The 21,439-nt window shown below is 36.7% G+C and overlaps 1 protein-coding gene across 2 annotated transcripts in view; it reads left to right on the top strand.

Annotated features, from left to right (window-relative positions):
- FAAH2 (fatty acid amide hydrolase 2) overlaps window positions 1–21,439 on the top strand; it is a 64,574-nt gene that overhangs the window by 19,619 nt on the left and 23,516 nt on the right. For both annotated transcript variants that reach the window (XM_053917667.1, XM_024564365.3), the window contains exons 4-6: window positions 6,846–7,055; window positions 11,066–11,185; window positions 20,192–20,327. In XM_053917667.1, coding sequence (XP_053773642.1) covers window positions 6,846–7,055; window positions 11,066–11,185; window positions 20,192–20,327 — 466 coding nt within the window. The remainder of the gene's footprint in view (window positions 1–6,845; window positions 7,056–11,065; window positions 11,186–20,191; window positions 20,328–21,439) is intronic.

Genomic DNA, 21,439 nt, shown 5'->3' with positions numbered 1-21,439 from the left:
AAGGAAAGAAAGATTTAAAATCAATGACCTAAGTTTCCAATTTAGCCGACTAGAAAAAGGAGAAAAAGCAAACCTAACCCAAGCTGAAGGGAATCAAACAATAAATATTACAGTGGAAAACACTGAGCTAGGAACTATGAAAACAATAGGTAAAATTGATGAAACCAAAAATTGGCTTTAAATGATCAAAAAATTGACACAATTTTTAGTTACAGAAACTGAGGGGTGTGTGTGTGTGAGAGAGAGAGTAAGAGAGAGTCAGAGAGTATAAGGGTATAGGAGGGATAAATGGTGATGGATGGAGACTTGACTTGGGGTGGTGAACACACAACACAGCGTATAGATGATGTGTTGTAGAATTGTGCACCTGAGACCTGTATAATTGTGTTAACCAGTGTCACCCCAAACAATTAATAAAATGGGAAAAAATCATGAAAGAGGTGCAATGAGTACTATTTTTAATCATATTAAAAGAATTATAAATTAATAGCAATAACTTTATAAACACATTAGACAACATACATGAAATAGAAAGATTCCTAGAGAGACAAAGTAAAATTGATTCAAGAAGAAAGGAAAATATGAATAGACATATGGCAAGTAAAAAGACTTTAAAATCTGCACAAAGAAAAGCCCAGGCCCAGATCATTCAACTAGAAAATTCTATTGAGTATTTAGTGAAGAAATAATAGCAAATACTGAAAAACTCTTTTAGAAATTAAAGGAGGACTTCCAGTACTATGTTGAATAACTGTGGTCTTAACCCGAACAATCAGGCAAGAGAAATAAATAAAAGGCACTGAAATTGAGAATGAAGAAGTAAAATTGTCACTTTTTGCAGACAACATGATTCTTTATATAGAAAATCTTAAAGATTCCACCAAAAAACTATTAGAGACAATAAACAAATACAGTAAATTTGCAGGATACAAAATCAGTATACAAAAATCCACTACATTCCTATATACTAACAATGAAATTTCATAAAAAGAAACAGAAAAAATAATTTGTTATACAACTGTAACAAAAAGAATAAAATACTTAGGAATAAACTTAATAAAGGATGTGAAAGACCTATAAACTGAAAAGTACAAAATATTATTAGAAGAAATTGAAGACACAAAGAAATGGGAAGATAATCTATGTGCATGGATTGGAAGAATCAACATAGTTAAAATGGCCATGTTACCCAAAGCTATATACAGATTTAATGCAATCCCCATCAAAATTCCAATGGGAGATTTTAAAGAAATAGAACCAAAAAATCATTAGATTTGTATGGAATCATAAAAGACACCATAATGTATAATGTATCTTTTTAATGCATTCCTGGATCCGATTTGCTAATATTTTCTTGAGGATCTTAGCATCTATGTTCATCACAGATGTTGGCCTATAATGTTCCTTCCCTGTACTGTCTTTATCTGGTTTTGAAATTAAGGTAATGCTGGCCTCATAAAAATAGCATGGAAGTCTTCCATTTTCTTGAATTTTTGGGACTAGATTGAAGAGTATAGGTGTCAGTTCTTTGACTGTTTTGTAAAATTCACCCGTGAAGCCCAGGACTTTTGTTTTCTGGGAGTTTTTATTATTATTATTATTGCTACAATTTCATTAGTTGTTATTGGTTTATTCAGGCTTTCTGATTCTTCCTGATTGAGTTTTGGAAAATTGCACATTTCTATAAATTGTCCATTTTGCCTATATTGTTCAATTTGTTTGCAATTAGTTGTTCATAGTATTTTCTTACAATCCTTTGTATTTCTGTTATTTCCATTGTTACTTCTTTTCTTTTATTTCTGATTTTATTTATTGGGGTCCACGTTCTTTCTTTTCTTGATGAGTCTGGGTAAAGGTTCATCAGTCTTGTTTATCTTTTCAAAGAACCAGCTCTTGGTTTAATTGATCTTTTGTATTTTTTAAGTGTCTATATCCTTTATTTCACTCAAATCTTTATTATTTCCTTTCTTCTATTCATTTTGGGCTTTGTTTCTTGTTCTTTTTCTAATTCCTTTACCTTTAAGGTTATATTGCTTATTTAAGATTTTTCTTTCTTCTTGATGTAAGCCTGTAATGCTATGAATTTCTCTTTTAAGACTGAGTTTGCTGTGGCGCAAACTCAGATTTGGGGTTGTGTTCTCATTTTCATTTGGTTCAAGGTATCTTGATTTCTTCTTTGATATCATTGTTAACCCACTTATTGTTTAGTAACATGTTATTTTGCCTTCATGTCTTTGTGTGTTTTTTCAGTTTTTTCCTTGTGATTGATTTCTAGTTTCATACCATTATGGTCAGAGAAGAAGCTTGATATAATTTCAGTCATCTTAAATTTATTGAGACTTGTTTTGTGTCTTAATATGTGGTCTGTCCCAGAAATTGTTCCAAGTGCACTTCAAAAGAATGTATATTATGCTGTTTTGGGATGAAATACTCTGGATATATCAATTAAAGCCATCTAATCTATTGTTTAAAGCCTGTTTCCTTGTTGATTTTCATGTAAAAGATCTATCCATTGATGTCAATGGGGTGTTAAAATCCTCTTGACTGTTTTACTGTTATTCTCTCCCTTTATGTCCTTCAAGATTTGCTGTATATATTTAAATGCTCCTATGTTGGGTGCATTTAATGTTTACACGGGTTTTATCCTCTTGTTAGAGTGCTCTCTTTATCATTATGTAGTATCCTTTTTTGTCCCTTATTATAGCCTTTGTTTTAAAGTCCATTTTGTCTGATATAAGTATTGTTACCCTAGCTGTTTTTATTTCAATTTGAATGAAATATCTTTTTCCACCCCTTTATTTTATTCTGTATGTATATTTTGTTCTGAGGTGGGTCCCTTATTGACAGCATGTATATGGGTCTTGTTTTTTTATCCATTCTTCTACCCGATGTCTTTTGATTGGAGCATTTAAGCTATTTACATTTAAAGTGGTTATTGATAGGTAGGTATTTATTGCCATTTTATTCTCTTAACTATTTTCCTTTGGTGGTCCTCTTCCTTCTTCTCTTCCGCCTGCTCCTTCAAGAAGATCTTTAACATTTCTTATAACACAGGTTTGGTGGTAATTGATTCCTTTAGTTGTTTGTGGTCTGGGAAGTTCTTTATTTATCCTTCAATATTAAATTATTGCCTTGCTGGTTAAAGTAGTGTTGCTTTATATCACTTTGAGTATTTCATCCAACCCTTTTTGGCCTCAAATGTTTCTGTTGAGAAATCAGCTAGAAGTCTTATAAGACCTCTCTTGTAGCTAACTGTCTTTCTCTTGGGGCTTTTAAAATTCTCTTTGTCTTTAGCCTTTGCCATTGTAATTATGATGTGTCTTGGTGTGGGCCCCTTTAGGTTCATATTTTTTATGACTCTGAACTTCCTGGACTTGTGTGTCTCTTCCTTCACTAAGTAAGGGAAGTTTTAAGTAATTATTTCTTCAAATAGGTTCTTTATCCCTTGTTCTCTCTCTTCTTGTGGTACCCCTGTGATGTGGGTGTTGTTATGCTTCATGTTGTCCTAGAGATCCCTTAAACTAGCCTCATTTTTTGAATTATTTTTTTCTTTTTGCTGCTCTAATTGTATGTTTCTGCCACCTTGTCTCCCAAATCACTGTTTTTATCCCCTGCTTCATCTAACTACTATTTATTCCTTCTAGTATGTTCTTTATTTCAGCTATTGTAGTCTTCATTTCTGACTGGTTCCTTTTTTATGGTTTCTATACCCATTTTCATGCTTTTGAAGTTTTCACTAAGTTCATTGAATATCCTTATAACCATTTTTTCAAACTCTATGTCTGATAAATTGCATGCCTATATTTCATTTAGCTCTTTTTCTTGAGATTCTCCTTTTCTTTCATTTGGAGCATGTTTGTCTCCCCATTTTGGCTGCCCCTTTTGTTTCTTTCTATATATTAGGTACACCTATCTTTAGTCTTGGTTGGATAGTCTTATATCATTGGTTTTCTGTGGGACCCCGTGTTAGAGTTTCCTGATCACCTGATTTGGGTGCTCCAAGAATGTCCCTAGTGTGAGTTATGTAAGCCCTCCTGTTTTAATTGAGTCTTGATTTCTATTGGCCTATTTGTGCACAGAGTTAACCATCAAGCTGGCTGACTGTGGGGATCAACCCCAACCACAGCGTATGGGCTGCTGTTCATGTGCTGACCACATGAAGTAGAATTTGCCTCAGAAGTTCTGGTGCCTGTTGAGATCTTCTTTTGGATATTACTTGTAAAGCTAATTGGATCCTGCTCTATTGTTGTCTAAATCTGGTAACTGGACACACTGGTTCTGGGGCCTCTTGGCGGGGAACTGTGGTGCAGCTCAATATCAGACCCTGTCTGTGACTGGCCCTGGGCAACCTGTTCAGTTCTTAAAAGGATTCCACTATTTTGCTGCCTGTGCTAGGCCTGTGTGTGCATTGGAAGGACCAAGCTGTGTACCAAAGCCAGCTTCCAGTAGCACTGAGCTCTAAGGCAGGTCAGCAAAAGGCCCAAGGCATCCCAAGACACGACTCTGCCTGCCTCTCTCTGCTGGTGGCCTATTCAGCTCAGTCACTGAAGGACCTTCTGGAGGTACTTGAGTTGTATGAGGTATGTTGTCAGGGAGTCACTAGGTAGGAGTTAGTGGTGTTCAGTGACTGATGCAGGTTCAAATTCGATGCCAGTGCTGGATCTGAGGCCAGTCAGCAAAAGCCCCAGAGTACACCAAGGCTACCTTCCACCCTCCAGGTGCCTACGGAACTTTGTGGCATGGTGGGGTCTTTGTGTCATCAGGGTGAGACCAACAGAGTTAGGCCCAATCAAAATCAAGATTTGGCTGAATGCAGGGAATGTTCTACACCAGTTGAGCAGGCATGATGAAAAGGGATCCTGTCCTAGAACAACACAATTCAGTCTCAGATTCTACCAGGACTTCCTTCAGAGCCTGAGCTCAGCAGGGCAGGGCCACAGGGTGTTGGAGGATGGGGCTAGTGGATCTTCCATGAGGGAGAGGCAGCATCAGGCTTGTGGGAAGCCTGGGGGACTGTACCCCACCCCAGGGCCACACAACTCAGTCTGTCCTGGATTTTTCCCAGAACTCCTGGAGAGACCACACTTGGCATAGAGGGGCCACCAGCAATCGGGAGGGTGGGGTCACTGGGAGCCCAGAGTGTAGGGATAACAAATCATCATGATAGAGAGGTGCTATCATGAGAGATGGTCAGGCTCATGGAAAGGTGGAGAAATGGCCCCTGCTCCAGAGCCTACAACTCAGTTGCTGATATCCACTGAGTCGGCCAAGACCTATACACCCTGGGCCCTGGCACCTGACTCATCCAAAGGGCATGAACTCCACAGGGTTGGGTGCCAGGAAATCTGGTGGGTGGGGCTATTGCATTACCCCAGGGTGATGGCTTAAGGAGGGGATAGCTCCACTTAAGAAAGATGGTGGCTACAGTGTGGGATGGGGACTCAGCATAGGGATCCAGGTGTCTATCACTTCAGCTGTCTCCCCAGAGCCATAAACTGCCTCTCTCTTCATACAGCTCTAGTCCTCTAGGTCCTCACTCTGTCAGAGCCCAGGACAAATGGCTGCAAACGAGATCCTGCACACTGGGATTTCAAGAGGGCACCTGCATCTCCACCAGACTTCCCTTTCTCTCTGGTGGACCTAATCACCATTGACTTTCACAGCCATATATTATGTGGGTGCCTCCTCCCAGTGGTGATGCTCTGGGCTAGGTAGCTCAGGTTGGCTAGCTCTCCTTAAGGGGAACCTCTGCAGCTTAGATATCCCTCCAGAATCTCAGCTGCCGCCCATGGAAGTGGGACCAGACCTTTTAGCATCTCTGCCCTTCCTGCCAGTCTCAATGTGGCTTCTTCTGTAAATCCTTATTTATAAAACTTCTGTTCAACTAGTCTTCATTTGGTTATTCAGGTTGATCTATATTTTAGTTGAAATTCCAGTTTGGTACTGGGAGGAAGAGGTGAGTGTAACTTGTACTTACTTTGCTGCCATCTTGGATCACTTCTGGCTGTTTTTTATTGGTGTTTTTGGCTTTCTATTGTAGCCCTATAGAATTCTTTATATATATTTTGCATATTCATTTTTTGATATTTGTGGTGTAAATAACTTCTCTTATTTTGTTGCTTGTATTTTACTTTGTTTATGACTTCTTTTGTTGAACAAAACAATGTAATATTTTGAATGCATAAATCTTGTATTGTATAATTTCTACTCTTATGTCCTGTTTACAAAATGTTTCTCAAATTTGAGGTAACAAAAATATTTACATACATAGTTTTCTAAATTTTATTGTTTTATTTTCCACCTTCAAGTGTTTATTTAGATATATTTTACTTTTGTTTATGTATGTATTTTTTCATATGAAAACCAGTTTTCTAGTACATTTACAAGGTCATTCTTTCCTTTCTAATCTAAATGGTACTTTTATACCAAGTTATCATATGTGTCTCTATCCTTTTCTAGCTGCTGTCTTGTTTTCTCTATGACCTTGATTCTCCCTTTTTTCTTCTCTAAGATGGGTTAATGAATGTACTTAACAGTTAGAGTTGTTATGTGCTATATGTTCACATACTTTACATTCAATATCTCACTTATTCCTAAAAAAACTGAGAATTAGAAAAGTTAAGTGAACTTCCCAAAGTTTGTAGAGTTTGTAAGCTACAGACATTTGATTTGAACTTAGTTCTGATTTCAAAGCCTGTGCACTTCCCAACAAGTCATACTACCTATGAATACCAAGCAAATCACCCAAAATAGCTGGGTTGGTTCATCGAAGGTATGAAGTAAAAAATGTTGTTCTTATTTTAACTTAATAACATTTTAACTTCCTTTTCTTGTGGACTTTACAGGAATGCCTAATTCTTCTGGCCTTGTGAGCCGTCGGAATGCCATTTCCAAAACAGATGCCACTGTAGTGGCATTACTGAAGAAAGCTGGTGCCATTCCTCTTGGCATAACCAACTGTAGTGAGCTGTGCATGTGGTATGAATCCAGTAACAAGATCTATGGCCGGTCCAATAACCCATATGATTTACGGCATATTGTAGGTGGAAGCTCTGGTAAGTTTAACATTTCAGTTAGTGAGTCACTGTGAGGAGGGTGTACAGATACTATTGCACAAACCTCTGGGAAAGTCATAATTAGGTGTTTATGCTAAAGGCAATTACAAAATTTGTCATACATTGGTGAAGAGCACTGTACTACACTTGATCTTAGCCAAAACTCCATTAAGCAATGGTGAGGAGTACTGTAAACAATGAATATTCATACTCTTGGTCCCTGTGTGTGTGTACATGCAAAGAAAGAGAGGACAAGGAGAGGGAAGGAGGGAGGGAAAGAGAATGTGAGTTAGTGAAGCTGGTTTAGCTTCAGACCTATATCTTTTTGAAACAAAGGTGATACAATAATGTAAGGACACTGAGTTCTGATAACTATGCTGTGTACCAGAAACTGTGCTAATGCAGGAATATAACAGATATAGTTATGAAAATCTCCTCTAAGGAGGTGGTATTTATTATGAAACCCAAAGGATCAGTTGTTGTAGGGGTAGTGGGTCAAGCAGAAAATGTTCTAATTAGAGAATACAGAAAGTGCAAAGGCCTGAGGTGGGAACATGCTTAGTGTGTTCAGTGAACTGAAAGAAACCAGCATAGTGAGTAAGACAGAATGGAGTTAGAGAAGAAATTAAAAAGTTTTATGTAGATTAGATAATGTAGAAGACCAAAAGCTGAAGCAAATAGAAAAATTACATCTATTTTAGTTATCTAGGAGAAAAATTATGGGGGTTTTTAACTGAACAGCACCATCAATCACCTGGATCTATTTTATATCTATAGAAATTGTTTCCTAAGAACTGCAGAATACATGTTATTCTCAAGCTCACATGAAACATTTACCAAATAAACTACATTCTAGGCCATAGAGCACACCCTAACCATTATAGAAGAATAGAAATCATATAAAGTATGCTCTCAGGCAACAACAAAATTAAACTAGAGATCAATTGGAAAAAGATATCTGGAAAAACTGCAAATACTTGGAGATTAAATAATATAATTCTAAAAATAAATGGATTAAATAAGAGATAAATAAAAGTGAAAATGCAACTCAATCAAAATTTGTGGGGGAGTGATGCCAGCAAGATGGCAGATTAGTTATTTCTAAGACCTCATTTCTTAATAAAAACATTAAAAAACAACTAGAGACTGGCTAATATAATTTTATAGGAGCTCTGGAAAACAGTCAAAGGTCTATAGCTACAAAGTAAATGCACAGTCAAAAAATCCATATTCAAAATAATAAGATATTTCACAGTAATTTTACTTACCCCTGGCCCACTCCCTCACTGTCATTGTGGTCGAGAAGAAGCAACCACTCAATTCCACATTTCCTCTCTATAAATATAGGGAACACAGCAGAACAGATTGGTAAAGTTCTAACCTATGTGGAGGCTTCCTGAATAACTACCCTCCTTTTTCCCTAACTCTGAGCTCAGGTGGGAAACTGAACCATAGCTTGAAACTCAGAATAGGAAGTTACAGGAAAGAGCAGACACTGCTCATGAAAGCTGTAGGATTACTACAGACCTACTGATCCCTAAAGCAAGAGATTATGGGTACAGATATATAATACAACATCTAAAAATTCAAGAATAAGCTAGCATGAGACCATTTGGGAAATTATAATATTTGAAGGGACTTCTATATTTAGGGAAATTGGAAAAAAGGTCACATGTACATACACACAGAGGCAAGACTCAGTCTCAGAAAAGACTGAAAAGACATTATACCTTCACCCCAGGCTGATAAAAGGCTCAGAACATGTCTTGCTTATTAATGAAGGATTTCCTCAGAATGGAGATAGCATACAAAAACTAGAAGTGGATGCTTTCTCAAATGCCCAAATTTCAACAAAAATAATGAGGAATACAAAGTAACAGGAAAGCATGGGCTCATTCAAAGGAACAAAATGAAGTGATATAAGCTGTCACTGAAGAAACACAGGCATTGGACTTACTATACAAAACTTTAAAGGAACTATCAAATGTGTTATGATGCTAAAGCAAAACATGGGCAAAGAACTAAATGAAACCAGGAAAGTAATATATGAATAAAATGAAAATAATAAAAAGAGATATTCTTAAAAGGAAACAAAAGTAATTTGGCCCTGGCTTGTGTGGCTCAGTGGATTGAGCACTGGCCTGCAAATTGAAAGGTCACTGGTTTGATTCCCAGTCAGGGCGCATGCCTGGGTTGCTGGCCAGGTCCCTGGTTGGGGTCAGTATGTCTCCTGCACATTGATGTTTCTCACCTTCTCTTTCTCCATCCCTTCCCATCTCTCTAAAAATAAATAAATAAGATCTTTAAAAAAAAGTAATTCTAGAACTGAAAAATATACTTAATCTAAAAAATTATCAGAGGGGTTCAATAGCATCTTGAAAAGTCAGATGACAGAATCAGTGAATTTGAAGACTGGTTATTTGAAATTATCTAGTCTGAGGAGCAAAAAGAAAAAATAAGAATAAAGGAAAGTGAACAGAGCCTAAGAAATGTATGGGATACCAGTAAAAAGATCAACTTATGAATTATGGGGTTCCTCAAAGGGGAAATTTTATTTGAAGAAGTATTGTCCTCAGACATCCAACATTTGAGGAAAGACACAGATCTACACATTCAAAATAAAGCTGCTATAAAAGAAACAAAAAATGAGGTCTAAATAGGATATGTCTATGTAGAATCACACTGAGATACAGAATTAAAACTTTGAAAGACAAAGACAATGAGAAAATCTTAAAGTGGCATTAAATTTCTCAGTGGAAACCTTGGAGGCAAGAAGGCTGTGAGATGATACATTAGAATTGTTGAATGAAAATAACTGTCAACTATTTTATATTCAAAAAAGAGAGAAACTGTCCTTTAGAAACGAGGGAGAAATTAAGAGATGAGAAGACAAACAAAAACTGAGAGGCAGTTCTTTGTCACCAGATATGTCCTAAAAGAAATGAGAGTCCTTCAGGTTATAATGAAAGGAAACTAGAGAGTAACTCAAAGGCATATGAATATAAAGATCTCTAGTAAAGGTAAATACATGAGCAAATATAATGACCAATATTAGTGTAATTTTGGTTTAAAAATCAACTTTTTATTTTATACAGTATTTAAAAGACACATGCATAAAAATAATCGTAAATCAATGTAGTTGGTAAACAATAGAGATGGAATCAGTTACATAAAGTGGAGGAGAGGAAGCTACATAAAAGTGTAGTTTTATTTATTTTTATAATACAACTTTATAATATAATTTTTGAACTGTTCTTTTTTTTATTGTTGTTCAAGTATAGTTGTCTCCATTTTCCCCCCACCACTCCCCGTGCCCCACCCATCCCCACCTCCCACCCTTGATCCTACCCCTCTTTGGCTTTGTCCATGTGTCCTTTATACATGTTCCTTGCTGACCCTTCCCCTTCTTACCCCCCTCTGTTATCCCCTCCCCCTCCCCTGTGGTTACTGTCAGTTTGTTCTTAATCAGTGTCTCTGGTTATATATAGTTTTAGTGTGCAACTGAAGTTAAATTGACTTACATTTATAGTAGATTTTTATAAATTTAAGATGTTTTGTATTCTTTTATAAGATGATCTAGATAGATAAATGATATAACAGATAGTATTTGTAATTCTGTGGTACCTACAAAGAAAATATCTGTAGAATATACAAAAAAGGGACTGGGAAGAGAAACAAAGTGTCACTAAAAAAGTGAACTTCACACAAAGGAAGGCAGTAATTAAGGCAACAAAGGACCAAAACTAAGACATACAGAAAGTAAAAAGCAAAAAGTCAAAAGTAAGATCTTCCTGATTGTACACAATGTTTATTGTAAAAGGATTAATCTCCTAAATCAAAAGATATAGATTGGCATAATGGATTAAAATCATGTTCCAAATATATGCTATCTACTAGGACTTGCTTTCAATCTAAAGACTCAGGTTAAAAATGAAAGATGGTAAAATATATTCCATGCTAATAGTAATTTAATTAATTTATTATAAAGGAATATTTTGCATTTCCCATAGGTGGTGAGGGCTGTACCCTGGCAGCTGCCTGCTCAGTGATTGGTGTGGGCTCTGATATCGGTGGCAGCATTCGAATGCCTGCATTCTTCAATGGCATATTTGGACACAAACCTTCACCAGGTAATATTAATATGGTGATAAGGGTGGTTACACTTTCATGATTTATAGCAATACAGAAATTTGGTCCTTACCAGGATAATCATGCTTAAACTTGAATATATATATTTATCCATATCCTTAATTAAAAATACCTGCTATTTATTGACTACCAGCTCTGTATCAGACACTCTAAAAGTTGTCTCCCATAACTAATTTTACTTAATTTCCAAAATAACCCTTTCAGGAAGAATGGCAGATGAAAAAATAAAAAATCAGAAAGATTAAGTAAAACTGCACATAAGGGGTACGTGTGTCTTCTCAAATTATTGGGTTTCTTTCTTCTGATAGATGCCCAGTAGTGAAATTGCTGGGTCCTATGTAAGTTCCATTTTTAGGTTTTGAGGAACCGTTGTGCTGTTTTCCATAGTGGCTGCACCAGTTTGCAGTCCAGCCAGGAGTGTATGGGGTTCCCTTTCCTCCACCTCCTTTCTAACTCTTGTTATTTGTTTTATTTTTGATGATAGCTGATCTCACAAGTGTGAGGTAATACTTCACAGTAGTTTTGATTTGCATTTCCTCATAATTAGTGATGTTGAACATATTTGTATGTATCTGATGGCCATCTTTATATCTTCTTTGGAAGAATCAGATCGTCTATTCAGATCCTCTGTTCATTTTTTAATTGAATTGGTTGTTGTTATGATGTTGAATTTTATGAGTTCTTTAAATATTTTCTGCCAAGGGGGTTGACTTTTTCTTTTGTTGATGTTTTCTTTCACTGTGCAAAAGCTTCTTAGTTTTATGGAATCTTATATATTTTTTGCTTTTATTGTTCTTGCCTGAGGAGACATATCCAAGAAAATATTACATAGGCCAGTGTCAAAGAGTTTATTGCCTATGTTTTCTTATTGAAATTTTATGGTTCATGGTCTAATATTAATACATTTTAAATTTATTTTTGTACATATTGTAAGAAAATGTTCTAGTTTTGTTTTTTTGCAAATAGCTGTCCCATTTTCTCAACAGTATATATTGAGGAGATTCTCATTTTCCCATTGTATATTTTTGCCTCTTTTGTCATAGATTAATTAACCATATAAGCCTGGATTTATTTCTGTCATCTATATACTGTTCCAATGATCTACGTGTCTGTTTTGTGCCAGTACCACATTGTTTTGTTTGCAATAGTTTTGTAGTATAATTTGAAGTGAGGAAACATAAGCTATTGTAATAATCATAACTTCCATGTCTTTTTCCATACAAACAACTATAAACCTACTTTTGCCTACCCCTGCACAAAAACACAACCAGCCTGGCTGGTGTGGCTCAATGGGTTGAGCGCTGGTCTGCAAACCAAAGGGTCACTGGTTCAATTCCCAATCAGGGGACATGCCTGGGTTGCAGGCCAGGTCCCCAGTAGGTGGCACATGAGAGGCAACCACACACTGATGTTTCTCTCCCTCTCTTTCTCCCTCCCTTTTCCTCTCTCTAAAAATAAATACATAAAATCTTAAGAAAAACAACCAATTTCTGTATATTAATTTTGTATACTGCAATGTTACTGAATTTACTTATTAGTTCTAATAGTTTTTTGGTTGTATCTTGTTCCTGATCTGAGAACGAAATCTTTCGGTGTTTAACCATTGAGTATGAAGTTAACTGTGTTTTGTCATATATGGCCTTTATTGTGTAGAGGTATGTTCTCTTATGCACACTGAGTTGGGAGCTTTTATCATAAATGGATGTTAAATTATTTTCCCACATCTACTGAGATCATTGTATCATTTTAGTCTGTGTTTTGTTGATATGGTGTAACATGGTGAATGATTTGTGAATATTGAACCATTCTTGCATCCCTGGATTTAATCCCACTTGATTGTGATGTATGATCCACTTGTTGTATTGTTGAATTTGGTTTTCTAATATTTTGTTGAGAATTTTTGCATCTATAATCACCAGGGATTTTTTCTTTCGTTTTCTTTTGTCCTAACCTGGTTTTGGAATTATGGTAAGGCTGACCTCATAGAATGAGTTTGAATGTGTTTCCTCCTCTTTAATGTTTTGGATGAGTTTGAAAAATATTCGCGGTGATTTTTTTAAGTATCTGATAAAACTCACCAGTAAATGAGTGGATCAAAAACCCGTGGTACCAATTGAGTTGGAAGATGGTAGCAAGGTAGGTGGGACCTTAATCCACATGTTCGTGCACACAGCTGGAACAGCTAGCCAATTTTCTGAAGAACAGAGTGAACAGCAAACGGAATCCCAACTCATATGAAGTTTGGGAGTCAAAGACTGCAGAGGACATTAAAAAACGGACAGTAAAGAAATTTTGTAGTCTGTCACTGGGCCCTGCGCCTGGGACCAAAGTGGCTCACGTTCTGGTCCCTGCTGCGGTAGGAGTTTTGGAGGAGAGCCGGGTCAGGGATCCTAACTTCGCAACTCCCTCCCCTTCCAGAACAGGGAAGCCAGTCCTGCCTAGGGGAGACCTTGATGCTTAAAGTCTCTGGGGGATAAAGATGTAGTGGGAGACACACAGCAGGGGGCATTCCCCAGCTTGGTCTGAGGTAGCTGGCTCGACAGTACCAGAGAAATCAGGGAGCAGGGAGATACCTGGCAATGGGAGAAGAGTTAGGCCGCGACTGACTGTGACCCAGAGAGTCTCGGGACTAGTCAGAGAGTTGGGCTTTGTGAAAAGCCATGTACTTGTTAAGAAGGGCAGCCTGCAACAGAGGGAAATTGACTCAAAAAAAGCTGGTGCACAGCCACTCTGCAAGGACCTGTCCTACGCAGTAGCTGCAGTAGCAGGGCTAGTGAAGAGGCAGGAGAAGGGACACCGCAGGGACTGATCAGAAGAGGGCAGCAAGGGCTCAGAGAGTTAGCAGTCCCCAGAGAGACTTAATTTAATAGGGGAACTAACCTGCCCAGAAGGGACTTTGAGAGTGCGCAGCACCCGGGCGAGCAAAGAGGGAGGAGGAGGGGTGCGAATTGCTTCTAATCAGTGCACTTCACGGGTGGAACAACGTGGTGGATTAAAGGCACCGGCCTGCCTCAGATGGACAGTGAGGGCAGCGCAATGCTCTGAGGGCTTGGGCTGGAGTCTGGGCACCTTGTGAATATTGTAGCCCAGACCTACTCCCATCCTCCCAAAACCACGGGAAAGGAAAAAAAGCAAAGCCCAGCCCCCCTCTGACTGTAGCATCCAGGAAGACCAGCAGAACTTGCTCATCACGTTTAAAGTGAGCAGGAGGCTTTTTTCCCCCCACGTGTGAGACAATAAGACCTGGAACTGTGAGAGGACCAAAGACTGATCCAGAGAGAGATCAGAAGGCTCATGCTAACAACTGAGAAACTGAGACAAATTTCACTTTGCTATCCTACAGAATTTGCACTTTATTTTTTATTTTTATTATTTCTTTCATTATTTTTATTTTTTATTTTATCATTTTTCCTTTTTTACTTTAATATAAAAAGTTTACTTGACTTGTGCATGCATTTTACCACAATATTCATGATATAATCTCATTTAAACCAAACCTACAGATTAAGAGACATTCTGTCTTTTCAGACAACTTTATTATATTTTATATTTTTGAGTTTTGAAGCAAATATTTTTTAAATTACTTTTTTGTTATTCAGTTACAGTTGTCTGCATTTTCTCCCCACCACTCCCCCCCACCCCAGCCAAACCCACCTGCCTCCCTTGCTTCCCTCTTCCCCCTTGGTTTTGTCCATGTGTCCTTTATAGTAGTTCCTGAAAACCCTTCCCCCACTGTCCCCTCCCCCCTCCCCTCTGGCTGATTGTTCTTAATTTCAATGTTTCTGGTTATATTTTGTTTGCTTTTTTCTTTTGTTGATTATGTTCCAGTTAAAGGTGAGATCGTATGGTATTTATTTGTCTCTCACCACCTGGTTTACATATTTCACTTAGCATAATGCTCTCTAGTTCCATCCATGCTGTTGCAAAGGGTATAAGCTCCTTCTTTCTCTCTGCTGTGTAGAATTCCATTTTATAAATGTACCATAGTTTTTTGATCCAGTCATTGACTAATGGGCACTTAGGTTGCTTCCAGTACTTGGCTATTGTAAATTGTGCTGCTATGAACTTTGGGGTGCATAGGTTCTTTTGAATTGGTGATTCAGGATTCTTAGGGTATATTCTCAGCAGTGGGATCTGGATCGAAAAGCAGATCCAACTTAGGTTTTTTGAGGAAATTCCATACTGTTTTTCACAGGGCTGCACCAGTCTGCATTCCCAGCAACAGTGCACTAGGGTTCCTTTTTCTCCACAACCTCAACAGCACATATTGTTTGTTGACTTATTAATGACAGCCATTCTGAGACGTGTGAGGTATCTTACTGAAGTATCTTATTTTAATTATCATATATCTGATGACTGAGGATGTTGAGGATATTTTCATATGTCTATGAGCCATCTGTATGTCCTCTTTGGAGAAGTGTCTATTCAGATCCTTGGCCTATTTTTTGATTGGATTGTTTGTCTTCCTGGTGTTGAGTCATATAAGTTCTTTAGATATTTTGGAGAACAAACCCTTGTCCAATGTATCATTGCAAATACATTCTCCCATACAGTTGGTTCCCTTTTCATTTTGATGATGGGTTCTTTAGATGTACGGAAGCTTTTTGATTTACTGTAGTCCCACTTTTTTATTCTTTCCTTTATTTCTCTTGCTGTAGGAGATATATCGGCAAAAATATTGCTATACAAGATGTTTGAAATTATACTGCCTGTGTTTCCTCTAGGATTTTTATGGTATTGTGACTTAAATTTAAGTCTTTTACGCATTTTGAGTTTATTCTGGTGTATGGAATAAGATGATGATCTAGTTTCATATTTTTTTATGCATCACTCCAGTTCTCCTAACACCATTTATTGAGTAGGCTGTCTTTACTCTGTGTTTGCTCTTCCCTTCTTTGTCAAATATTAATTAACTATAAAGATGTGGGTTTATTTTGGGGCTCCCTGTTCTGTTCCATTGATCTATGTGTTGTTTTTATGCCAGTACCAGATTCTTTTAAACACAGTGCCCTTGAAGTATAGTGTGATATCAGGTATTGTGATCCCTCCAACTTTGTTCTTCTTTCTCAAGTTTGCTGAGGCTATTTGGGGTCTTTTTTGGTTTCATATAAATTTGTGAAATATTTGTTCTAGATCTGTGTAATATACCCTTGGTATTTTAATGGGAATCATGTTGAATCTATAGATTGATTTGGGTAGTATGGACATTTTCATGATGTTAATTTTTCCAATTCATGACCACAGTATATGCTTCCACTTATTTGTATCTTCCTCAATTTCTTTCTAAAGTGTCCTATAGTTTTCTGAGTACAGATCTTTTACCTCCTTGGTTAAATTTATTCCTAGATACTTTATTTTTTTGTTGCAATAGTAAATGGTATTGTTTTCTTAATTTCTCTTGATAGTTCATTATTGGTATATAAAAATGCCTTCAATTTCTGAATATTGACTTTGTATTCTGCTGTTTTGCCAAATTCACTTATTAGGTTCAGTTTTTTGGTGGAGTCTATAGGGTTTTCTATGTACACTATCATGTCATCTGCAAGAAATGACAGTTTTACTTCCTCCTTTCCAATTTGGAGGCCTTTTTTTTTTTCTTGTCTGTTCGCTGTGACTAGAACTGCCAATACTATGTTGAATGAAAGTGGTGAACGTGAACACACTTGTCTTGTTCCTTATCTTAGGGGTAAAGATTTTAGTTTTTGCCCATTGAGTATGATGTTGGCTGTAGGTTTCTTGTATATGACCTTCATTATGTTGAGGTATGATCCCTCTATTCCCATTTTGCTGAGCATTTTTATCATAAATGGATGATGTAATTCATCAAATGCTTTTTCGGCATCTATTGATATGATCATATAATTTTTGTCTTTTGTTTGTTTATGTGGTGTATTACATTTATTGATTTGCAAATATTATATTATCCTTGCATCTCTGGGATGAAACCTACTTGACTGTGGTGTGTGATCTTTTTAATATATTGCTGGATCCACTTTGCCAATATTTTGTTGAGGATTTTAGCATCTATATTCATCAGCTATATTGGCCTGTAGCTTTCTCTCTTTGTTGTGTCTTTACCTGGTTTTGGAATTAGGATAATACTGGCCTCATAAAAAGAGTTTGAGAATTTTCCCTCTGGGTATTCCCAGACACTTGTGGTTGGACTTCCTGCTGAATTCTTAAAGCAGACAATAGGAACTGTACTCCTTTAATTCTCTTTGTTATTCTTATCTGATTCCTTCCCATTCTTCTACATCTCCCCTGTCATGGAGGTCCCTCCTCAGAAATATGGGTGCTGTGGGACAGCCATGTCCTCACATTTGGGGTAACAAGACATTCACTCACCACTTTCATTTCCTGTCTTCTTTGTGGGAGAAGTCACAGCATTCCACTTCCTCTACTGGAGTGATCACTTCTGTTGCAGTAAAAAGTGCAACCTCTTGCAGTAGTGCCCTGGGAAGCAAGATTGCCTACTGAGTTTCTCCCTTTTCTATACATCCAACCTTGTCTCTGTCTTGCACCAATTGCATGCTGAATTCTCCCCTCAGCCAGGCTGGACTTCTACAAATTCTCTGTTGTCTGTGGGCATATGTCCAGCTTCCACTCTCCAGGTTTTACCTCCATCATATTGAGTTGGAATGGGGATCCGCAATGACTCTCTTGGATCCACAGCCCTTACCTAGTTCTTTTTTGTCTATTTTTGGATGCAGTGGTAGGCTAGAAACCTTTCATGTCCCTTGCTGTAATGTGCAGAGGCAATTTTGTTCAGTTAAGCAATATCTAATTAGTTGTATTAAAAATTGAGAGAAAATGAAAACAACTTATGCCACCACGATGCTCTTGTCCTAGTTGATATTTCTTAATTTTTTCTGGTTTTAACAACCACCCTTTGGACACCAAAAATTCATGTCAGCCCAGGGATAAGTAACAAAAAACAAGGAAAAAAGTGCATGCAGTAGTGCATTTGCATCTCCAACAGTTCAATCTGCATTTATATATTTAATATATTCATGACCCTTTTCATTATTTTTCAATTACAGTTTACATTCAATATTATTCTGTATTAGTTTCAGGTGTACAGCATAGCGGAAGGACAATCATATATTTTATAAAGTAGTCCACCCGATATTTCAAGTATCCACCTGCACCGATACATAGTTATTACAATATTATTGACTTATTCCCCATGCTGTAATTGCATTCTTTTTACTATTCTGTAACTACCAGTTTGTTCTTCTTAATCCCTTCACCATTTACACCCAGCTCCCAAATTGCCTTCCCCTCTGGTAACCATCAGTCATTTTTTGTTACTAATTAAAAAATATCCAGGCATATAACAGATTCATTTGTCTATCTCTTACTTTGGATTGGGCTTTTACTCACGTATTTTAAGAACCTTATACAAACAAAAATTAGAAATTTTGAAAACCTATGTCCACCAACGTGAACTTAACAGCCTTGCAATAACTAAGGACTTTTGTTAGAGATCAGTGGTGATGTGAATGAATTTTTTATACTGTAAAATGAATATAATATGTAATATATATTTTTGTGAACTGTTTTTCTAATGATTGGTATTACAAAATTATGAATTGGAACATGATTGACTCAGAGTAAGAGATATGCTGATGGATTTTAGTGTAACAGAGTATGAAATTCATTGACAAATTTCAGATTTCTTGTTATAAATATACTATCAGAAACAGGACTTGTCCTGATTTGATATAATATGAATAGAGATAATGAAAAATTATCTGTTAAGATTTTAGATACGTGTGCCTTTTCAAATAAATACTTGTATGAGGTTGATTTTTTTAATATATTTCAAACAAAATTACATATTGAAAAATATAGAATACAGAAGCAGATATCCGAGTCCAGGTATTTTCTTTTAAACCAAACATGTAATAGATTTGCAAAAATATAAACGAATGCCCTTTTCACTAAGTATATTTTTGTGTCAGAAAATATAGTTGTTTTTCATAAAATGTTTTTGTGCTAATGTGTAATGGGTTTACCGTTACTTTTAAACAAATTAACACATAAATATTTCAGTATCTTTTTAGTTTTAATTTCTAATATGTTAGATATTGATATGTTAAACTTGTATAAACAAAAATTCTTTGGGGTCTTCTGTAATTCTGAAGAGTATAAAAGGATCCAGAAGCCAGAAGTTTTAGAATCATTGGTTTAGTGATTGATAACAGTCTGGAAAGCTAGACTTCAGGTATTCTGTCACTTAGTAAGTATGTAATCTTAGGCAAGATACTTAATGTCTGCCTCAGGGGCCACATCTGTAAAATGGGTATAGCCAAAATAGCTACTTCGTAAGGTTGTTATGAGAGTTAAATGAGTTAATGTTGTAAAGCTCCAAGAAGAGTATCTGCAACATAGTAAACAGTATAAATTTTTTACATTAAAAAAGAGGGCATATATGAAAACACCCATCATACTTATTTGTGAAAGCTAAAAACTTTTCTCCAAAGATCAGGAACAAGAAAAATATGTCTACTCTTGCAGCTTCTATTGAATACGAGTGTACTGGAAGTTCTACCCTCCAGTTTTATGATAGATTAAACATGATGGTGAAATACAACATTCAGGGATCATGTCTTTTTTAATTAAATTTATTGAGATGACATTGATTTTTAAGGTTATATAGGTTTCAAGTGTACATTTCTATAATACATCATCTCTATATTGCATTGTGTGTCTACCACCTAAAGCCAAATCATCTTCTTTTACCTTATATATAGTACCCTTTACCCTTTACCTTTAACTACTTACCCCTTCACCATTCATTCCTCTGGTTACCACCATATTGTTGCTGTGCCTGAGTTTCAGTTTTGTGACAACATGGATAGACCTTGAGAATATCATGCTAAGCAAAATAAGTCAGATAGAAAAAGCTAAGAACCATATGATTTCACTCATATGAGGGATCATGTCTTATTATGGACACCTAACCCAAGTGTCTAACCTTTCAGGTGTGGTCTCCAACAAGGGTCAGTTTCCTACGGCCAGGGGAGCCCAGGAGCTGTTTCAGTGCACTGGCCCGATGTGCCGCTATGCCGAAGACCTGGTCCCCATGCTGAGGGTCATGGCAGGACCTGGAATCAAAAAGTATGTTTGCTTCTTTTCTTTATTTCCTCTCCTTCCTATCCAGACATTAATTCTTCCTTTTTTTTTTTTTTTAATTAGAGACACACAGGTAAACTTCCAGTCCTCAAACAATAGAAGGGCATTTTGTTTGGTTTTTTGTTTTGTTTTGTTTTTATGAGAGAGATCTCCTGTGTATGTGGATATCATGCTTCCCAAACTGGGAAAATAGTTTGTAAAAATATCTTACTGTGGAAAAATATGACACAAAGAGAAGCCTATTTTGGCGATGAAAGCACTGGATTATTGTTGTTGTTCATTTGACAATTTGAATATATAGACTTACTTCATTTTAAGTTAAGCTTTTCTGGTACTTCTGGCATCACCACACATGTTTTCCAAACTTACTGGGACATTGATAAAGCCTAGAAATCTCCCTGTTTCCTTTTATAGCTCTTTATCACATTTTCCAGAGCAGCAACTGCAAAGTGTTTTTCTTTCCAGAGAAACTATAAGTTCCTCATCTAGCTTTTGCATTCAGTAATGATCCCACATTCTACCTCACCAAGAAAATGCAATCTATGGAACTTTCTTCAGTCCCTTACATCCAACTTTCTAGTTCCCCAACCATTAACTTTTCATTTGTCCTTTTAGATTGGAGAATATGGTTTTGTTTTGGGTTTTTTTTTTTTCTTTGATATATAAATACTTTGACCTATGCTCCAGATCTCTTGTTCTGGTACTCTCTCAGGTCTTTATTTGATTACTTGTCTCACCTTCTGTGATTTCAACCTTATATATCTATAATACACATAATATATGTGTGTATATACTACACATACATATGTATGGTCTGTCCAGAACATATCCAGCCATATAATATGAAAAATGGAGGTGTTTATTGAAGAAGATACAAGATACAAGAAACATTGTACATAGGACAATGATGTCTCAGTCCCCTTCAAAGTAGGTACCTTGGGACCTTACACAGTTCTCCCAATTGCCATCCGCTGCCCCATTGTATTTTCCTGAATCTTATCAACAGTCTGAAATCTCTTTCCTTTCAAAGGTGACTTTAGTTTTGGGAAAAGACAGAAGTCACAGGGTGCCAAATCTGGGCTGCAGGGGGGCTGAGT

Source organism: Desmodus rotundus, chromosome X (genome assembly GCF_022682495.2).
Source record: "Desmodus rotundus isolate HL8 chromosome X, HLdesRot8A.1, whole genome shotgun sequence".
NCBI classification, from domain to species: domain Eukaryota; kingdom Metazoa; phylum Chordata; class Mammalia; order Chiroptera; family Phyllostomidae; genus Desmodus; species Desmodus rotundus.
Note: the sequence above shows the minus strand (reverse complement) of the source record. Positions and strands in the feature narration are given on the sequence as shown.